This window comes from Cervus elaphus, chromosome 18 (assembly GCF_910594005.1).
Source record: "Cervus elaphus chromosome 18, mCerEla1.1, whole genome shotgun sequence".
Classification (NCBI taxonomy): Eukaryota; Metazoa; Chordata; class Mammalia; order Artiodactyla; family Cervidae; genus Cervus; species Cervus elaphus.
Window position 1 is genome coordinate 15,939,260 of NC_057832.1, and position 16,537 is coordinate 15,955,796.

Here is a 16,537-nt window from a genome sequence, read left to right on the forward strand (position 1 = left end):
CTGAAAGCCCCAGTGTGATACATCAGTGAATGGGCCCTGGTGCTCTGATAGGGCCACCCAAGGCATCTGCTGACACGCAAGCAATTTGGAAACTAGATAGTGTCGGAACTCTGCAGTTTGTGTGCACACACATGTGTATATGGACATGTATACGTATACATGTACATACGTGCATATATATCCATGTACATGTGTACAGACATACATAGAGAATTAACTTTAAAGATGTATCTGCATACTTAGATCCAAATACAATGAATATTGTTGAAAGACTGTTCAAGAGTCTGACCACTTCTAAGTTACAAGGAACTATGAAAGCATCGTCAGCAGATATTCTAATACATGACTGTCACTGTACACAGAGAATATATGCAGTGGATGCAGATACACAGAACATTGTCGCATTCAAGGACTGCTTGAGAAATTTTTGTTCAAGTATTTCTTTTCGTAGCACCTGGTTCCTGTAACATCACATAGTAGAGACATGATATATGTTAAAACTTGGGAAATGATTCCTCACATGAAGAAAATTTATTCTGAGGGAATAAGAAATGACATGCACATACACAGTAGTCTCAGGGATGTGATAGTCATAAGTTTTATTCTTTATTCTTTCTCTTAGTCACAGATGGATTGACATACTGCCCTTTAGGGAACAACAGTTCATTATAACCAAGTAAAAAGGGGGGACAAAGGAGAGGAGCAAGTAAAATCATAAAAACGACAAAGACTGTTTGGACCCTGTTTGACAAAAAGAAGTCAGTGAGCTGAATTACAGACACAGAAAGTCCCCTCAGAAGGCTCTTCCTCGCTTTCTCCCACTGGGTCCTTCAGGAGCAGTGAGTGGGCCCATCGCCCTCGTGCCCAGGTTCCGTAGATGGTTCTGGAGGCTTATATCCACCAAGTCGGCAGCCTCCAGGGAAGACTCCCACTGTCCGCAGAGAGCTTACCCACTCCCGTCCCTGTCTGCCCTGCCTGTTCTTCTCTTTGTGATCTGAGCCTATCATTTTCTTTCTGACCTGTTGCTCTTCAGGTGAAAGTCCTGTTCTCACCATTTATCCCCCAGCATTTAACAGTCAGACGCCCAGCAGCGGGAAGAGGAAGGTCTGGCAGCCTGTCTCAGGCTTTCTGTGGGGCAGGGCTGTGGGAGCACCTTTCAGAGCAGCAGGGTGTTTCAGCATAACTCCCCTCACATGAGATGTTCTCTGTGCTAGATGGCGTTCTTGTGTTCCCAGGACCCCCGCCGCATGCATCTGCCACCTCTGCCCCACCATCCTCAGGGCAGAGCCGCCAGCCCCATCTCCCCGGTCACTGACTCCCCCTTCAGAAGGTCACACTCTTGCCAAGTGTATGGCGGGAGTGCTCCTGGGACCGGCATGTGTATAAGGCTGGGGGCTCAGGCCAAAGGGAGATGATGTGAGCTGATCCCTAAGGCAAGTGGCTGAGTCAGTGTGTAGCCTCAGAATTTGAGGATTTCCAGCCACAATTACTGTGCCAGTCTTTGCAGCTAAGCTATGATAACCTTAACAGTACTAAACTTTTTCACACTCAGAAGTGAGTGATGATTTAGGAGATGTGGGACAGTTACTTCCTTTCCATTAGTCAGAGACCATGCGTATGTGTGGGGTCTCCAGCCTCTGAGGGTACCCTCAGCAGAGCATCATGCTCACAGGGGCACAGGAGCAGGGGCAGCTGCCAGCACGAGTGGGCGGCATCTCTGGCTGGTGGGACCCTCTCTGCCCTCCCCCTGAACTGGACTTGCTGCCGCAGCCAGGAACAACGTCCCTCCTGGTGCTACTGGCAGCCCCTACAGGTCCTGCGGCACTTTGGCTTAAATGTTGGGGCAGAGCCCTGAGTGATCCGTGGTCTTGGGTGACTGTGTCACGAGTTCCCTGATTTGGGTTTCTTCCTGGTCAGATGAGAAGTGTGTGGCAGCCGCCCTTTGGAGGACCCAGCGTATCCGGACCCCGACATCTGCACATGCAGACAGGGGTTGTGGGAGGAGCAGCTGCCCACCTTCAGCCCTGGTGCTCACAGCTGCCTTTGCAGGCTGATCCTTGTCTCTGTCCCTGTGTCTGTTACATCTGAAAGGCACCAAATGACGCCCTTTCCCCACTAACGGATACACCTAGCGGGAAGCTGCTTATTGGGCAGATCTAGACATCAGGATGCTTTCTGAGGGTCTGTTTTGCTTCTCACAACTCTGTGTAGCCAGGCAATGCCCTGGGCAGCGGTTCAGTGTTCTGATCTGTGCCATGTGGGCGGTGCTGGTGCTGAGGGGACACGGGGGTCAGCAAAGTGGGATGCTGACACCTCCTAGTGCTGTCAGCTGGGCACTGGGTCTGCCAGCCCCACCCCACCCACTGGGGCCGCCCGGGTTTCTGCCGAGGAGTCCTGTGTCCGCTGCATGGCCACAGAAGTAAAATAGGCTTTTTAAAGAAAAATTGAAGTGTAGTTGGTTTATAGTATTGTGTTAATTTGTGCTTCACAGAAAAGTGACTCAGTCCTACACACGCACGCACACACACACACACACACACACACATATATATTCTTCTCTGTATTCTTTTCCATTCTGGTTTGTCACAGGCCCTGTGGTACACAGTAGGACCTTGTTCACCCATCCTGTATGGAATAGTTTGCATCTGCTAATTCCAGCCTCCTAGCCCTTCCCTCCCCCAGCTGCTTCCCCCGGCAGCCACAAGTCTGCGCTCTGTGTCTGCGAGTCTGTTTCTGTTTCATAGATGCGTTCACTTGTGTCGTATTTTAGATTCCACACAGAAGTGATACTGTGTGGTATTTGTTTCTCTCTTTCTGGCTTACTTCACTTGATATGGTACTCTCCAGGTCCATCCGTGTCGCTGCACATGGCACAATTTCATTCTTTTTCATGGCTGCGTAGTCTTCCATTGTGTACACGTGCTGCATCTTCTTTGCCCATTCCTCTGTCAATGGCCGTTTAGGTTGCTTCCGTGTCTGGGCCTTGTGGAGTCAGCAGAGTGACCCCAGGCAGAGACGCATCTGCTGCTGGGACCCTTCACAGTCTGCTAATGCTGTTGTGTGTGGCTCTCCCAGGCTGCTGGGCCGGGAGGAGAGGAGCCTGCCCAGACGTGGCATCTGGGTGCCCCATGCAGCTGGTAGCTCCTGTCGGGAGGACCAGGTCATGGCCACCTGCTGTTTTATTTCTCCTTATTCTACCTGTTATGTGCGTGTGTTAGTCACTCAGTCATGTCTGACTCTTTGCAACCCCCTGGACTCCTCTGTCCATGGAATTCTCCAGGCAAGAATAATATGAGAGTGGGTTGCCGTTTCCTTCTCCATATTTTACCTGGTGGAAAAACCTTAATTCTATAAACCAACCGTTATCAGCCTATTGGGTTGTAGTTGTTTCCCCCCCATAACTACAGAAATGTTTTTCTCTGAATTAAAATCTTCAGGAAAGTCATGAGTTTGTTTTAAATGGAAGACATGTGCTTATTCCTATTTTGTTGTTGTTGTTATCTATCTTTATTCTATTCTGTGTGCTGACCCCTGTCTTGGAGGCAGACGGAACTGTTTTAGCCATGCTGCCCCTGGTTCTTCTCTTCTGTCCTGGGGAGACCTTGCGCAGTGCGTGTGGTTCCTGAATTGCTGGCCAGTTCCCCTCACATCTGGGGCCTGTCGGTGGGTCCCTGGCATTGCCCGGTCTGGCCCATACCGAGGTGCCCGAGCTTTCTGTCCATCAGGGGAGGAAATTCAGGCTTTGAGTATGTCTCTACCAAGGAATCCTGCCCTGATATCAAACCAAGGTTGAGTGTGCTCTGCATGCCATCATACCCGGCTCAGACCAGTGCCCTGGTGACTGTGTCCTTCATGGACAGGAATTCTCTCACGTTCTGAGATGCCTTTGACTCGGAATGCTATCACCCTCCACTTCATCCTTCCTTGAAGATGAGACTTTTTAGGGCTTCCCGGCTGGCAGTGTAAAAGGAGGTGGGGGCTGGGAAGGGCTGACACGGCCCTTTTGGGTCGATTTCACAGCATCTGCTTCTCCACCACTTTGGCCTCGGTTCACGCACGAAGCTGCCCTGGGTTCCCTCCGGTCCTGTGTTGCCTTAGGGAATGGGGTTGGTGCCCGGCCGCCCCGTCGGCAGGCTGCGTGTGGACACGCGGGGGGCGCCGGGCCACGGAGCAGACTGCTGCCTTGTGCCCCCGTGGAGCCAGAGTTCAGGCAACGTGGGAGAGCCTGCCCCCTGCTGATGGCGTGGCCGAATCCTGCGCCAAGGAGGGTGTGTGTGCATGCTCGCACGAGGGCCGTGCGATGCGCGTGTCCTTCCCAGCAACCTGCCCCAGCTGGAGAGCGGCTCCAGGATGCGTGTGGCTCACGTGGGCTCTGGCGCTCGGCCAGGTGTGGGGCGGGCTGCCTGCTGGTCACTCCCTGCCCCATGCTCACCCTGGCGGCTGAGTTTCATGCAGTCAAAGCCGTGTGCTGACCCGTGTGCTGCCCCTCTGTCCACACACCTGTACATCCTCCGTGCTCAGAGCCCTCCCGCTCTGTCTCTGGGTATTTCCCAGTTGTTAGAGTCCCTGTTCTTTTCAAGAGTTGACATTGCTTAATTTAAAGGCAAAACCATTTACAAAGAGTCGTTTTTAAAGATAGTTTTTATTTGGCTGTGCCGGGTCTGAGTTGTGGCACATGGGTCTTGGTTGCCCCACACATGTGGGCTCTTAGTTCTCTGACCAGGGATCGAACCCACGTCCCCTGCATTGTAAAGCAGGGTCTCAACTGCTGGACCACTAGGGGAGTCCTATGAAGATTCTCTATAGACTCTCCTTAAGCTTTGTTGATGCCAAATTGAAAAGAAGTATGCAAAAGCAAAGATTGACCTGAGTTCCTCATACTCTGAGTCCTCAGACCTCTCATGCACTTGATAACACGCTAAAGTGAGATTTCAGTTTACTTTAGCTCTCAGTCTCACCCTCACCACGATGCTTAAAGGTTGGAAAAGTCGGGTTTTGTATTTGGTTGCGAGGCTGCCTTGAAGGCTCTGCCTGTTTCATCTCCCACAATACTTTCTCCTGCAGAGCGGTGCTTGGAAGACCATGAGCTGGTGGTCCAGGTGGAGAGCACCATGGCAAGTGAAAGTAAATTTTTATTCAGGAAGAATTATGCAAAATACGAGTTTTTCAAAAATCCCATGGTGAGTTTTATCCCTTTGGATTTGGGGTTTGGAACTCTGGAAATATTGCAAGTATAAACTTCTTGAGTTTCATTGTAGCTGATCACAAAATAACTAACTAAGATGTAGTGGGAGGCAGATGGTTTGAGAATCAGGTTGAGAATCAGTTAACCCAGCAATACTGGCTCAAAACTGTTTCTCTGATGCGTAATTGAATGCCTTTGTTCTGACCAAGGTAACCATCGCCTCTTCCCAAAAGTAACAGTGGGTGAGGAGGTCAGTCTCTAAATGGAGAGAGAGAGCTGGGGTGGGCTTCTTCAGTTATTTTGGAAGTTCTTAGTTCAACTGGAGCAACTTGGTCAAATAGTAAAATAAAAACTCATCACTCTCGGCGAGTAGCAAATATTGCTTTGGGATTATTTGGGGAAGAATCAGTAGAGAAGTCAACATCCAGGTGTAATGAGCTAGTTTCTTGGAGTTTTCTGTTTGGGGGGCTGGGGCCCGAGCCTTGTGGGATGTCAGGATGGGGAACCTCGCACCTGCCGTGGCCTGAGCCCCAGTTCTGAGCCACAGCAGCAGTAGCTGTGGGGAGAAGTCCCGTGCCTACTTCTGGTCCTGATAGCTTAGCTGCTTTTTTATTGAAAAGAAGAGATTTGATAGCTGCTTTTGGATAATGCACCAGAAAAGGCTTCTTCACGTCCCCGTGCTCATCTCCTGGTTTCAAGAGTTATTTGTCTTCTGCACCCACCTGTGTCCTTGAGTTAGGGGCCGGGGCAACCCGCTGCCCCAGTGCACTGTGAGGCGTGGGTCAGAGAGGGCATCACGGACTTCAGACTTGATCCTGCATTTAACAGAAGATGCAGCCTTTTGAAGACAGTGTTTCCACTGTGTAATAAAGAAATTAAAAGGACCGTCATTTTAAATACAAATTGTCCATAACCGTACCTGTAGGGATGGTTTTTGTTCTGGCATATCTGTAAGTATGTTTTCCCCACTTGGAAGCTAACCTTTACCATCTTTGTTTTTCCACATCCTAGAATTTCTTCCCAGAACAGATGGTTACGTGGTGCCAGCAATCCAACGGCAGTCACACCCAGCTTTTGCAGGTACTGGGCAGGAAGAGGCTTCTGCTGGAGTTTCTGTATAGATGCTCTTAGGCTGTCCCAGGGGCCTGGTAGAAACTTGGATCAGTTGAGCTTTTCCTCACAAATATGAGCATTGGCTCCTGTTGGAATTTAGAGTATCCAGGAATAAATGTTTACTTGGGAAAGCTGTGTATAGCCAGGCTTCCCAGGTGGCGCTACTGGTAAAGAACCCACCTGCCAATGCAGGAGACATAAGAGACTCAGGTTCAATCCCTGGGTCGGGAAGATCCCCTAGAGGAGGGCATGGCATCCCACTCCAGTGTTCTTGCTGGAGAATCCCATGGGCAGAGGAGCCTGGCAGGCTATAGTCCATGAGGTCACAGAGTTGGACACAACTGAAATGACTTAGCATGCATGCAGCCAGGCTCCCTCAAAACAAGCACTTAGAAACAGGATAAACTGGCAGAAGCCATCAGAGCGGGAGGGTGGGATAGAGAAGCTGCAGCTCCCGTGTTCCCTGCGAGTACCACCCCCAACCTCCAAGCACAAGGCCCTGGAAATCGCTACAGAAAGATTGGGTCTGTCTCATAGTAAAAACTGATTCACACATGCATACTAAGTCACTCAGTCATGTCCAACTCTTTGTGACCCCGTGGACTGTAGCCCACCAGGCTCCTCTGTTCATGAGATTCCCCAGGCAGAATACTGCAGTGGGTTGCCATGCCCTCCTCCAGGGGATCTTCCTGACCCAGGGATCGAACTTGCATCTCTTAAGTCTCCTGCTTTGGCAAGTGTGTTCTTTATCACTAGCACCACTTGGGAAGCCCCCAAAACTGATTAGGTTGCTCTAAAACCTTTAACAAGTTACTTGTTAGACTCTTAAAAAAAACCAACACACCTATCTTCATTGTCTCCTCGCTTCCTAAAGTCTGTTCCAAGTTACACCTGGCCTTTCCCTCCCCCACCAATAGAGGGGGCCACCAGCTGCCTCTCCACACTTAGTGCTGACTCATGCTCTTCTAGGAGGCCAGAATATTCCTCTGCACCCCTAAAAAGGTATCTCTTAACAGCATGTTAAGTGAGGGAATAAACAATTCGGTAATGCAACCAGCACTCTCTGCTGCTGTTGCTAAGTCGCTTCAGTCATGTCCGACTCTGTGCGACCGCCTAGATGGCAGCCCACCAGGCTCCCCCGTCCCTGGGATTCTCCAGGCAAGAACACTGGAGTGGGTTGCCATTTCCTTCTCCAATGCATGAAAGTAAAAAGTGAAAGTGAAGTCGCTCAGCAACCCCCTGGACTGCAGCCTACCAGACTCCTCCATCCATGGGAGTTTCCAGGCAAGAGTACTGGAGTGGGGTGCCATTACCTTCTCCGAACCAGCACTCTCTAGGTGGCACCAAATATGAGAGAAAGTACTAGAATGTAGTTCCTATAGAATTCTCCCCTGAGCCCTCCCTTTCCTGCTTTATTTCTTCTGCTTCTGGAAGCTGAGAGCCTCTGTGTTCTGTCCTGGGCCCTCCCACCAGAGCATCTGTCTGCTCTGGGCTAGAGTTGTCAATACTTAGTTATCCTGGTTTATGCACAATGAGGGGCAAATGATTCCTGCTTCTTAGTTGCCTGATTTGAGAAGATTTGGTGCTTGGTGAGTGGGTACAGTGATCTCTGGAGACCCCAGAAGCACTGCCTTGGGGCACTAGGACCTGCCCAGCTGGCCTGTCCCACCTGCAGAAGGAGAAGTGTCTGTCTCAGTGGAGGGGACCCACAAGGGTCACCCCAGACCTGGCTCCTGCCCTCTCTTTCCCAAAGAAAGAGGTGCTGCCAGTGGGCGGAGTTAACAGGGACAGTGGGCTGTCACCAGGGTGCTTGTTTCAGGAGACAGACAGACACAGGATACGCAGCTTTCACCAGAGGACATGTGGTCAAAGTGATGGCCAGATGGTTTCTCCCAGCCCACACGCTCCTGATTAGTACTTCTGGCACTTCTGTTGCCCCAACTCGGAGGATCAGACTGGGATTTTTAAGGAAAAATAGAATAAAGGGCAGGATGCTTAAACATATGGTCTTATTAGATTTCTGACTTCTGTTTTTCAACGTTAAAAAGATCTATTTGCTTGTGTGTGTTTAAACATGAATTATATTTTAGGCACCACCAATTTAGATGGGAATTTTAAGACTTTTGAAAGGAAAAACATTTGAAAACAATCAATTTAACACAAAAAGAGTATTTTGGTAATTCATAAAATGTTCCAATGTCAGTGATGCTCATAGTATATCTGTTCTCATAATTTCACATCAGTATTACCTGACTTTTAAAATTTGCTCTTCAACAGAATTTTTTAAACTCCAGTAGTTGTCCTGAGATTCAAGGGTTTTTGCATGTGAAGGAGCTGGGAAGGAAATCGTGGAAGAAGCTGTATGTGTGTTTGCGGAGATCTGGCCTGTACTGCTCCACAAAGGGAGCTTCGAAGGTGAGTTTTAAAGCCGCAACTGCCAGTCACAAGGCTGGGAGGGTTCCGAGTAAAGGTGCGCACCGTGGCCGCCTCCCAGCTCGTGACTTATTAAGCTGAGTGTGCAGCAGCTGAACTCAGAGATCCTGGTGCAGAGGTCTCCCTGGGAAGCCAGGTGATGACAGACCTAGGGACCCAGGGGCTGTGTGCCGCCCCCCCACCAAGCGGGCCAGCCTGGGCTCCCTCTGTGGGTTGGCAGCAGAGCCTCATGGCAGTCCGAGTCCCTTGGAAGATGCTGACTTAGTGTCTGTAATTTGAACGTTGGTGTCTAGGATAGCCATGAGGATATTCAATAGATTATTGTCACCCTGATGCCAGTCTAATACATGTTATTGTAGATATTTTATGGAATAAATTGCAGGTTGTGTGTACCCACACTAAGAAGAGGAGGTGAGGGATTGCAAATGGCTGCAGGCCTCTGAAGAGAGTTAGGGTATTGTGGGCTGGCCTTGCTGGGGTCTCTTTTGGTGTCTTTGCATTTCTGACCTATTTTCCTGTAACATCCGAGGGCACCTGCCATGGGAACATATCCAGCTGACCTTGGCCATGCTTATACCATCCAAGAGCTGTAGTCTCTTCTGCTCCTGCAGGAGAGAGAGGGGAGGAGCTGGGGACACCAAGGGAGGGTACTGGCCCAGCCTCAGGTTCTGGGAAGTCAGGAGGAAAGGAGCATGGCCACCAGAGAGGAGGGTGTGGCCACCAGGGAAAGGGGGCGTGGCCACTAGGGAAAGGGCGTGAGCTGGAGGGAAGGGGCGTGACCATGAGGGGGAGGGTGTGGCCATCAGGGAAAGGGGGCGTGAGCTGGAGGGAAGGGGCGTGACCATGAGAGGGAGGGTGCGGCCATCAGGGAAAGGGGGCGTGAGCTGGAGGGAAGGGGCGTGACCACGAGAGGGAGAGGGTGTGGCCACCAGGGAAAGGGGGCGTGAGCTGGAGAGAAGGGGCGTGACCACGAGAGAGGGTGTGGCCACCAGGGAAAGGGGGCGTGAGCTGGAGGGAAGGGCGTGGCCACCAGAGGAGGGGCGTGGCTGCACGCCCTTCCTCTGAGGCTGCAGGTCTTCCTTGGTCACAGGGAGGTCCACTTCCTAATTTCCCGGCCCTGATTGTGTGGCTTCTGCGTCCTCCTCATTGCTGCTGAGCCCCAGGTCATTTGTCGCCTAGAGCAGGAAAAAGATGCGGGATGGAGAGTTAAGGCACAGGATGGGACAAGCTGTTGATGCTCCCATCAACAGTTTTTTGCAGGCACAGTTGGCCGCTGATCACTCAGCATAACAAAGGTGGTGGGGGTCTTGCATTTGAGTGTATGCGCCTAACCTTCACCGTGGTTTGCAGATGTCCTGGTTTCCACTTTGCATGTTACCTTATGAGGTGGAATATCAGATACATTGTATCCATCTGTCTGAATATTGGGAGGTTTTTAGCGGGCCCTGGGGGATATGGTTTTAACTTGGAATTTATGTTACACCATGTAGACTGCCAAAGGGGAGAGGTGTTGAGAGCGCGCGTAGACTGCCCTCTGCTGACAAGGACAGGAAACACTTGCTCTTGGCAAGTGCTGAGAAGTTCCCCACTGTAAACCTGACCACCTTCCCGCAGGAGCCCAGACACCTGCAGCTGCTGGCCGAGCTGGAGGACAGCAGCATCTTCTCCCTGATTGCCGGCAGGAAGCAGTACGGAGCCCCCACGGACTATGGCTTCTGCATAAAGGTACCGCCCACCCCGAGACTCATGGACCGCATCCCACTGTGAGCTTTGAAATTAAACCAACGACCTCCTCTCTTGGTTGCTGCTTTTTTAAAATAACAAACAGTTTCACATTGGATTTATGCATTGGTATAAAAATATTTCATGTGTGCTTTCAATGTGTCAGTCTTTGAATAGCTCAGATGCTCAGAGAAAAGCAGAATCCATGATAGACAATGCCACATGGCTTAGGAACGATGGACCCCGTGTCTTAGGGACCCCCCCAGCCTGTCACCTCAGTGGCCTCCAAGGTACTGAGTGAGCTGATGCCTTCTGTGTGGGCTTCCAGTAACCAAGACATTAGACTAGGGGTGACCACAACTCTGCTTCTCACTGTGCAGGTGTGTCAGGGCACATGCTCACACATATACTCACATGTGCGTGTATGTACCTGCACACACCTGTGTGAACAAGCACATGCACACATGTGCACATGTAGACATATGTGTGGACGCTTATGTGCACACACACACAGTCCTTCCTACTCTGAGGCTGTGATTCAGTCATCATAATAGCAGATATTTACTGAATTACCCACTGTGCACGAGACATTCTGCTGAGGTTTCTACCTCCATCATCTTCCTGGGTCTTCCCAGGTGCTCACAGGGTGGGAACTGCCCAGCCCTGTTGCCCACATCAATGAGCAAGCCCATAGTCCCCCAGCTGGGCTGTCTTCTAAGCCAGAGGAGGAGACAGGGCACAGGGAGCCTATTCCATCCAAAAATACCATTTTTCTGCTTGACTTAGTGAAGCTGCCTTGGTTACAAGTGGTAAGAACCGACCTCAAACCCGCTGAAGGCCGTGGTGCACAGGCGGCTGGTGGAAAGCGACTGGGGGGTGGGGGGTGGGGAGGGGCTGGCGCCCTCCGGGCCGGCACCACCCACCCCCTCCCCTCTGGCCCACACGCCAGCCCACAGCCCTGCGGCCTCTGCCTCTCCCATGTATCTGCCACACAGAGGGCTGTCCTTCAACCCTCCTCGCATCCAGGTTCCCAGGGCAGAGAGCTGGGTTAGTCTGACCCCGCGGGGCCCCTCGGGTCTGGGCTTAGAGGGCCCAGCCCAGCCTGTGCCTGCAGGCTTTCTTCCATCACAGCCAGCCCTGCCCCTGGCCGGACACCTGCCAGCTCCTCTGCCTCCCCTGCAGCCACGTGGGTCTCCCTCTCCGGACCTTTCCACAGCGTGCGTCCCTGGCCTCCACAGCCCTGAGTCTTGGAGGCTTCTCCCTGCCTTGCTCAGTCTGCGGGCCCTTCCCACAGCTGCCTCTCCCTCGGAGGTGACTGAAGGCACCTCCTTGCAAAACCCAGGAGTGGCTGTCCTTCCAGGAGCCCGCCCTCCCGGGCCCCACCACCTTGGTGGTTTGCATCCCTGTCTGTGTCCCCAGCACCCACTTCGGGAGCAGGGCTGGCCACTCAGCTAAGCACTGCGTAACCAGCTAGCAGGCCCGGCCTGTGCCCCACAGCGCTGTGAGTGATGCCCAGTGCCCAGGCGCACACACCTGCCCGTGGTCCCGTCTCTGCCACCTGCTGGGCTGTGCTGCGGGTGGAGCTCAGCTCTGCCCTGAGAGGAAGGCTGGTCCTGGCTCACTGTCACACTCACAGGTCTTTCTTCTCCACCTTTAGCCAAACAGAGTCAGGAACGAGGCTAAGGAGCTGCGCTTGCTCTGTGCCGAGGATGAGCATAGCCGGACATGCTGGGTGACAGCCTGCAGGCTCCTCAAGGTGGGTCCCCATGGCCGCGGGGTGTGTGTGTGTCAGCCCCGAGGTCATTGTGTGGGTCATCTCCTGGTCACTGGGTGTGTGTCGGCCCCGAGGTCACTGTGTGTGTGTGTGTGTGAGCCCACGGTCACTATGCATGCGGCAGTCACTGCGTATAAGACCCCGAGGTCACAGCGTGTGACAGTGCACACCTCTCCATGGATGATGCCTTTCCCCTCTGCGTCCCGTCACTGGGTTCTAGGAGTTGAGGGTCCTCACGTGTTTTTTCAGAGTCTGAGAAGCTCCCACAGAGCCATTGTATCAGTGGAGCCGGAGCCAGTTCCTGACCTAGAGCTGGTGGCATTTAGGGAGGGAGCAGGCTGTGCTGCGCTTTGCAGGACATTCACCAGCCCTGCCCTGATCTCTCCCGTGAGATGCCAGCAGCACCCTAGCAGCTGAGACAGCCCCAAGCATCCCCTGGGTGTGTGGGGTGGGTTGAGAACCACTGCCTTAGAGAAATGGGGAGCAAAAGGTCGGGACTGAGGAGTCAGCAGATGGGGGTGGGGCGGGCACACCCCATCAGGAGGTTGGTGGTTTTCCTGACAGCATCACACTCCGGAATTCCCAAAATGCCAGGGCTGTGCAGGAAATGTGACAGATCGTCTGGCTCCTCACAGGACCTCAGGGGAGACGGTGCCTCCTGACAGTAATTCTAAAGCAAATGTCTTGCTCAGACCATCTCGTGGGATCACACCCCACAGTGATTTCACAGAAACAGCCCAGGTGACCTTGCATGCCCTAAGACTCTGGGTGGCGTCCCTGGGAGACAGACGGGGGAGACTGAGCTCTGAAGACTCCTGAGAGGCGCTGCAGGCTTCCGGAGAGGCGGCCAGTGTTCTTCTGTCCCAGAACCTTACTTTGTTTTATTTTTTGTCACTGAAAAACAGAGAAGGGTTAAATATACATTTTACTGTTCTGTAATAGAGGAGGAAGTGCTGCGCCGGTGCAGGACGTCCTGCGTCATAGGCTGCCCCTGATGCGGTGCTGTCCTCAGTCGCTCACTCGTGTCTGACTCTGAAACCCCATGGACTGCAGCCCGCCAGGCCCCTCTGTCCACGGGATCCTCCATTTCCTCCTCCAGGGGATCTTCCCAACCCAGGGGTTGAACCCTTGTCTCAGGTCTCCTGCATTGGCAGGCAGGTTCTTTACCACTCTCGCCACCTGGGAAGCCCCCGCTCCCTGACAGTCAGTCAGTTCAGTTCAGTCGCTCAGCCGTGTCGGACTCTTTGCAACCCCCATGGACTGCAGCATGCCAGGCCTGCCTGTCCATCACCAACTCCCAGAGTTTACTCAAACTCATGTCCATTGAGTCGGTGATGCCATCCAACCATCTCATCCTCTGTCGTCCCCTTCTCCTCCCACCTTCAGTCTTTCCCAGCATCAGGGTCTTTTCAGATGAGTCATTTCTTCGCATCAGGTGGCCAAAGTATTGGAGTTTCAACTTCAACATCAGTTCTTACAATGAATATTCAAGACTGATTTCCATAAGGATGGACTGGTTGGATCTCTGTGCAGTCCAAGGGGCTCTCAAGAGTCTTCTCCAACACCACAGTTCAAAAGCATCAATTCTTCAGCACTCAGCTTTCTTTATAGTCCAACTCTCATATCCATACATGACCACTGGAAAAACCATAGCCTTGACTACACCGACCTTTGTTGGCAAAGTAATGTCTCTGCGTTTTAATGTGCTGTCTAGATTGATCATGACTTTTCTTCTAGGGAGTAAGCATCTTTTAATTTCATGGCTGCAATCACCATCTGCAGTGATTTTGGAGCCCATATAAAGTCTGCTACTGTTTCCCCATCTATTTGCCATGAAGTGATGGGACCAGATGCCATGATCTTAGTTTTCTGAATGTTGAGCTTTAAGCCAACTTTTTCACTCTCCTCTTTCACTTTCATCAACAGGCTCTTTAGTTCTTCTTCACTTTCTGCCATAAGGGTGGTGTCATCTGCATATCTGAGGTTATTGATATTTTTTCTGGCAATCTTGATTCCAGCTTGTGCTTCCTCCAGCCCAGCGTTTCTCATGATGTACTCTGCATATACGTTAAATAAGCAGGGTGACAATATACAGCCTTGACGTACTCCTTTTCCTATTTGGAACCAGTCTGTTGTTCCATATCCAGTTCTAACTGTTGCTTCCTGACCTGCATACAGATTTCTCAAGAGGCAGGTCAGGTGGTCTGGTATTCCCATCTCTTGAAGAATTTCCCACAGTTTGTTGTGATCCACACAGTCAAAGGCTTTGGTATATCAATAAAGCAGAAATAGATGTGTTTCTGGAACTCTTTTGGTTTTTGGATGATCCAGCAGATGTTGGCAATTTGATCTCTGGTTCCTCTGCCTTTTCTAAAACAAGCTTGAGTGTCTGGAAGTTCACCGTTCACACATTGTTGAAGCCTGGCTTGGAGAATTTTGAGCATTACTTTGCAAGCATGTGAAGTGCAATTGTGTGGTAGTTTGAGAGCATTCTTTGGCATTACCTTTCTTTGGGGTTGGAATGAAAACTGACCTTTTCCAGTCTTGTGGCCACTGCTGAGTTTTCCAAATTTACTGGCATATTGAGTGCAGCACTTTCACAGCATCATCTTTTAGAATTTGAAATAGCCCAACTGGAATTCCATCACCTCCACTAACTTTGTTCATAGTGATGCTTCCTAAGGCCCACTTGACTTCACATTCCAGGATGTCTGGCTCTAGGTGAGTGATCACACCATCATGATTATCTGGGTCATGAAGATCTTTTTTGCATAGTTCTTCTGTATATTCTTGCCACCTCTTCTTAATATCTTCTGCATCTGTTAGGTCCGTACCATTTCTGTCCTGACAAGCTGGTGTTAAAGCCAAGTGTCCCTCGATAGGGAGCCGGTTCCCTGAGTTAAGGGATTTTCATGCAGAGAGCCCCCATGTGGCTGGAGAAGCAACAGGCTCCTCTCAGGGTTCTGCAGTGGGGAATGTTCCAGGATGTACTATTAGCAATTCAGCAGTACAGTGCAGAAGGGTGTATAGAGAGATCAGTGCATTTATGGGGTGAGGGCTGGAGGTGCGTGCTCACATTTGCTGGTGTGTAATCGTGAGGTGGCAGGCGAAGGTGGAGGCCACTCACCAGAGCCTGGGGGCTGTGGGGCAGACAAGGCAGACGTACAGGGAGGCCTTCACGGTTTTGTGTTTGAGGGATTTCACTTATGTTTTTCTCTGCAAAAATATAACCTCTTTTGGAAAAAGCAAAAAGGAGGTGCAGAAGGAAGTGATACTAAGGCGTCATGTTCTGTGGGTGACAGGCAATGATGCGGCCCTGCTTCTGACCTGGTCTCACACGTGAGGAGGGTGGGCGTCTCTGTGCTGTCCTAACCAGGTGCAGGGAGGGGGCGACCGAGCTTGCAGCGGCCGTGACGCCCAGCTGTTATTAGTGCCAACGACACGTTCTGTGTGTGCTGGTACAGTGTGCACGTTCCGGAGCATCCACTGCGGGCCAAGCATCACCTCACACCTGCGACCTCACTGCTCACATCCTCAGAGTACAGGTGACGGACCTGAAGCCCATGACATGCCCCACATGGTGCTGGCGTGGGGCCGAGCCAGCAGCAGGACCCCAGCCTGCTGGCCCCAGAACTCCACCCCTAACCGGCACTCTCACTGCATCCCTGAGAGTCTCCGGGAAACCAAGATCCATCCAGTTCCAGACGCGAGCCTGTTGTCCCAGTCACATTGACCCGAGGGAACCACTGAGTCCACATCCCACAACTCCGTGCTGCAGGGAGGCAGGCCCTGGCCCCGGTCACTGCAGCAAGGCAGTGGTGGCCGGAGCCTTTCTCAAGTGAACCGCAGTGGGGTCATATCCTCCCATCTTGGCTGGTCACACCCTGGGGTTCCTGCCTCTACAGAGTGGACAGTGTCAACCTCTGGCGTGAGGGATTCCCTATAGACATCCAGGTCTCCTTCCTGCCTGCCCTCAGCTCTGTTCATCTTGCTCATTGGGGGGAAGCATAATTGGAAGACAAGGTCCTCCTTGATGACCTCACCCTGCACCCCCACATTGCCTTGAGAACAGGATGTGTTGTGCTCTGGAGACTTGCACCCTTCAAAAGTGCTGGGGAACCTTCCCCAGCGCCTTCTGTTCCCCTGGCCCTGCTGCGTCACCAGCTTTTTGGACTGTGAGCAGCGGTTCAGTCAGTGGTCAGTCTTGTCTTCTTCACGGGGAGACCAGTCCCTCAGGCTGCAGGGACCTGACCTGGAGAGGCTCGAGGCTCCCTTCACTTCTCCTTGCATCTGCTCTCATGTCCAGGCTC

General features: G+C 51.9%; 1 protein-coding gene across 11 annotated transcripts in view; it reads left to right on the forward strand.

The window, feature by feature from the left end:
* The window catches only part of GRB10 (growth factor receptor bound protein 10), a 217,528-nt gene that overhangs the window by 177,895 nt on the left and 23,096 nt on the right, over positions 1-16,537 (forward strand). For all 11 annotated transcript variants that reach the window (XM_043872860.1, XM_043872867.1, XM_043872858.1 and 8 more), the window contains 5 exons: positions 5,065-5,180; positions 6,197-6,265; positions 8,576-8,713; positions 10,346-10,456; positions 12,111-12,209. In XM_043872860.1, coding sequence (XP_043728795.1) covers positions 5,065-5,180; positions 6,197-6,265; positions 8,576-8,713; positions 10,346-10,456; positions 12,111-12,209 — 533 coding nt within the window. The remainder of the gene's footprint in view (positions 1-5,064; positions 5,181-6,196; positions 6,266-8,575; positions 8,714-10,345; positions 10,457-12,110; positions 12,210-16,537) is intronic.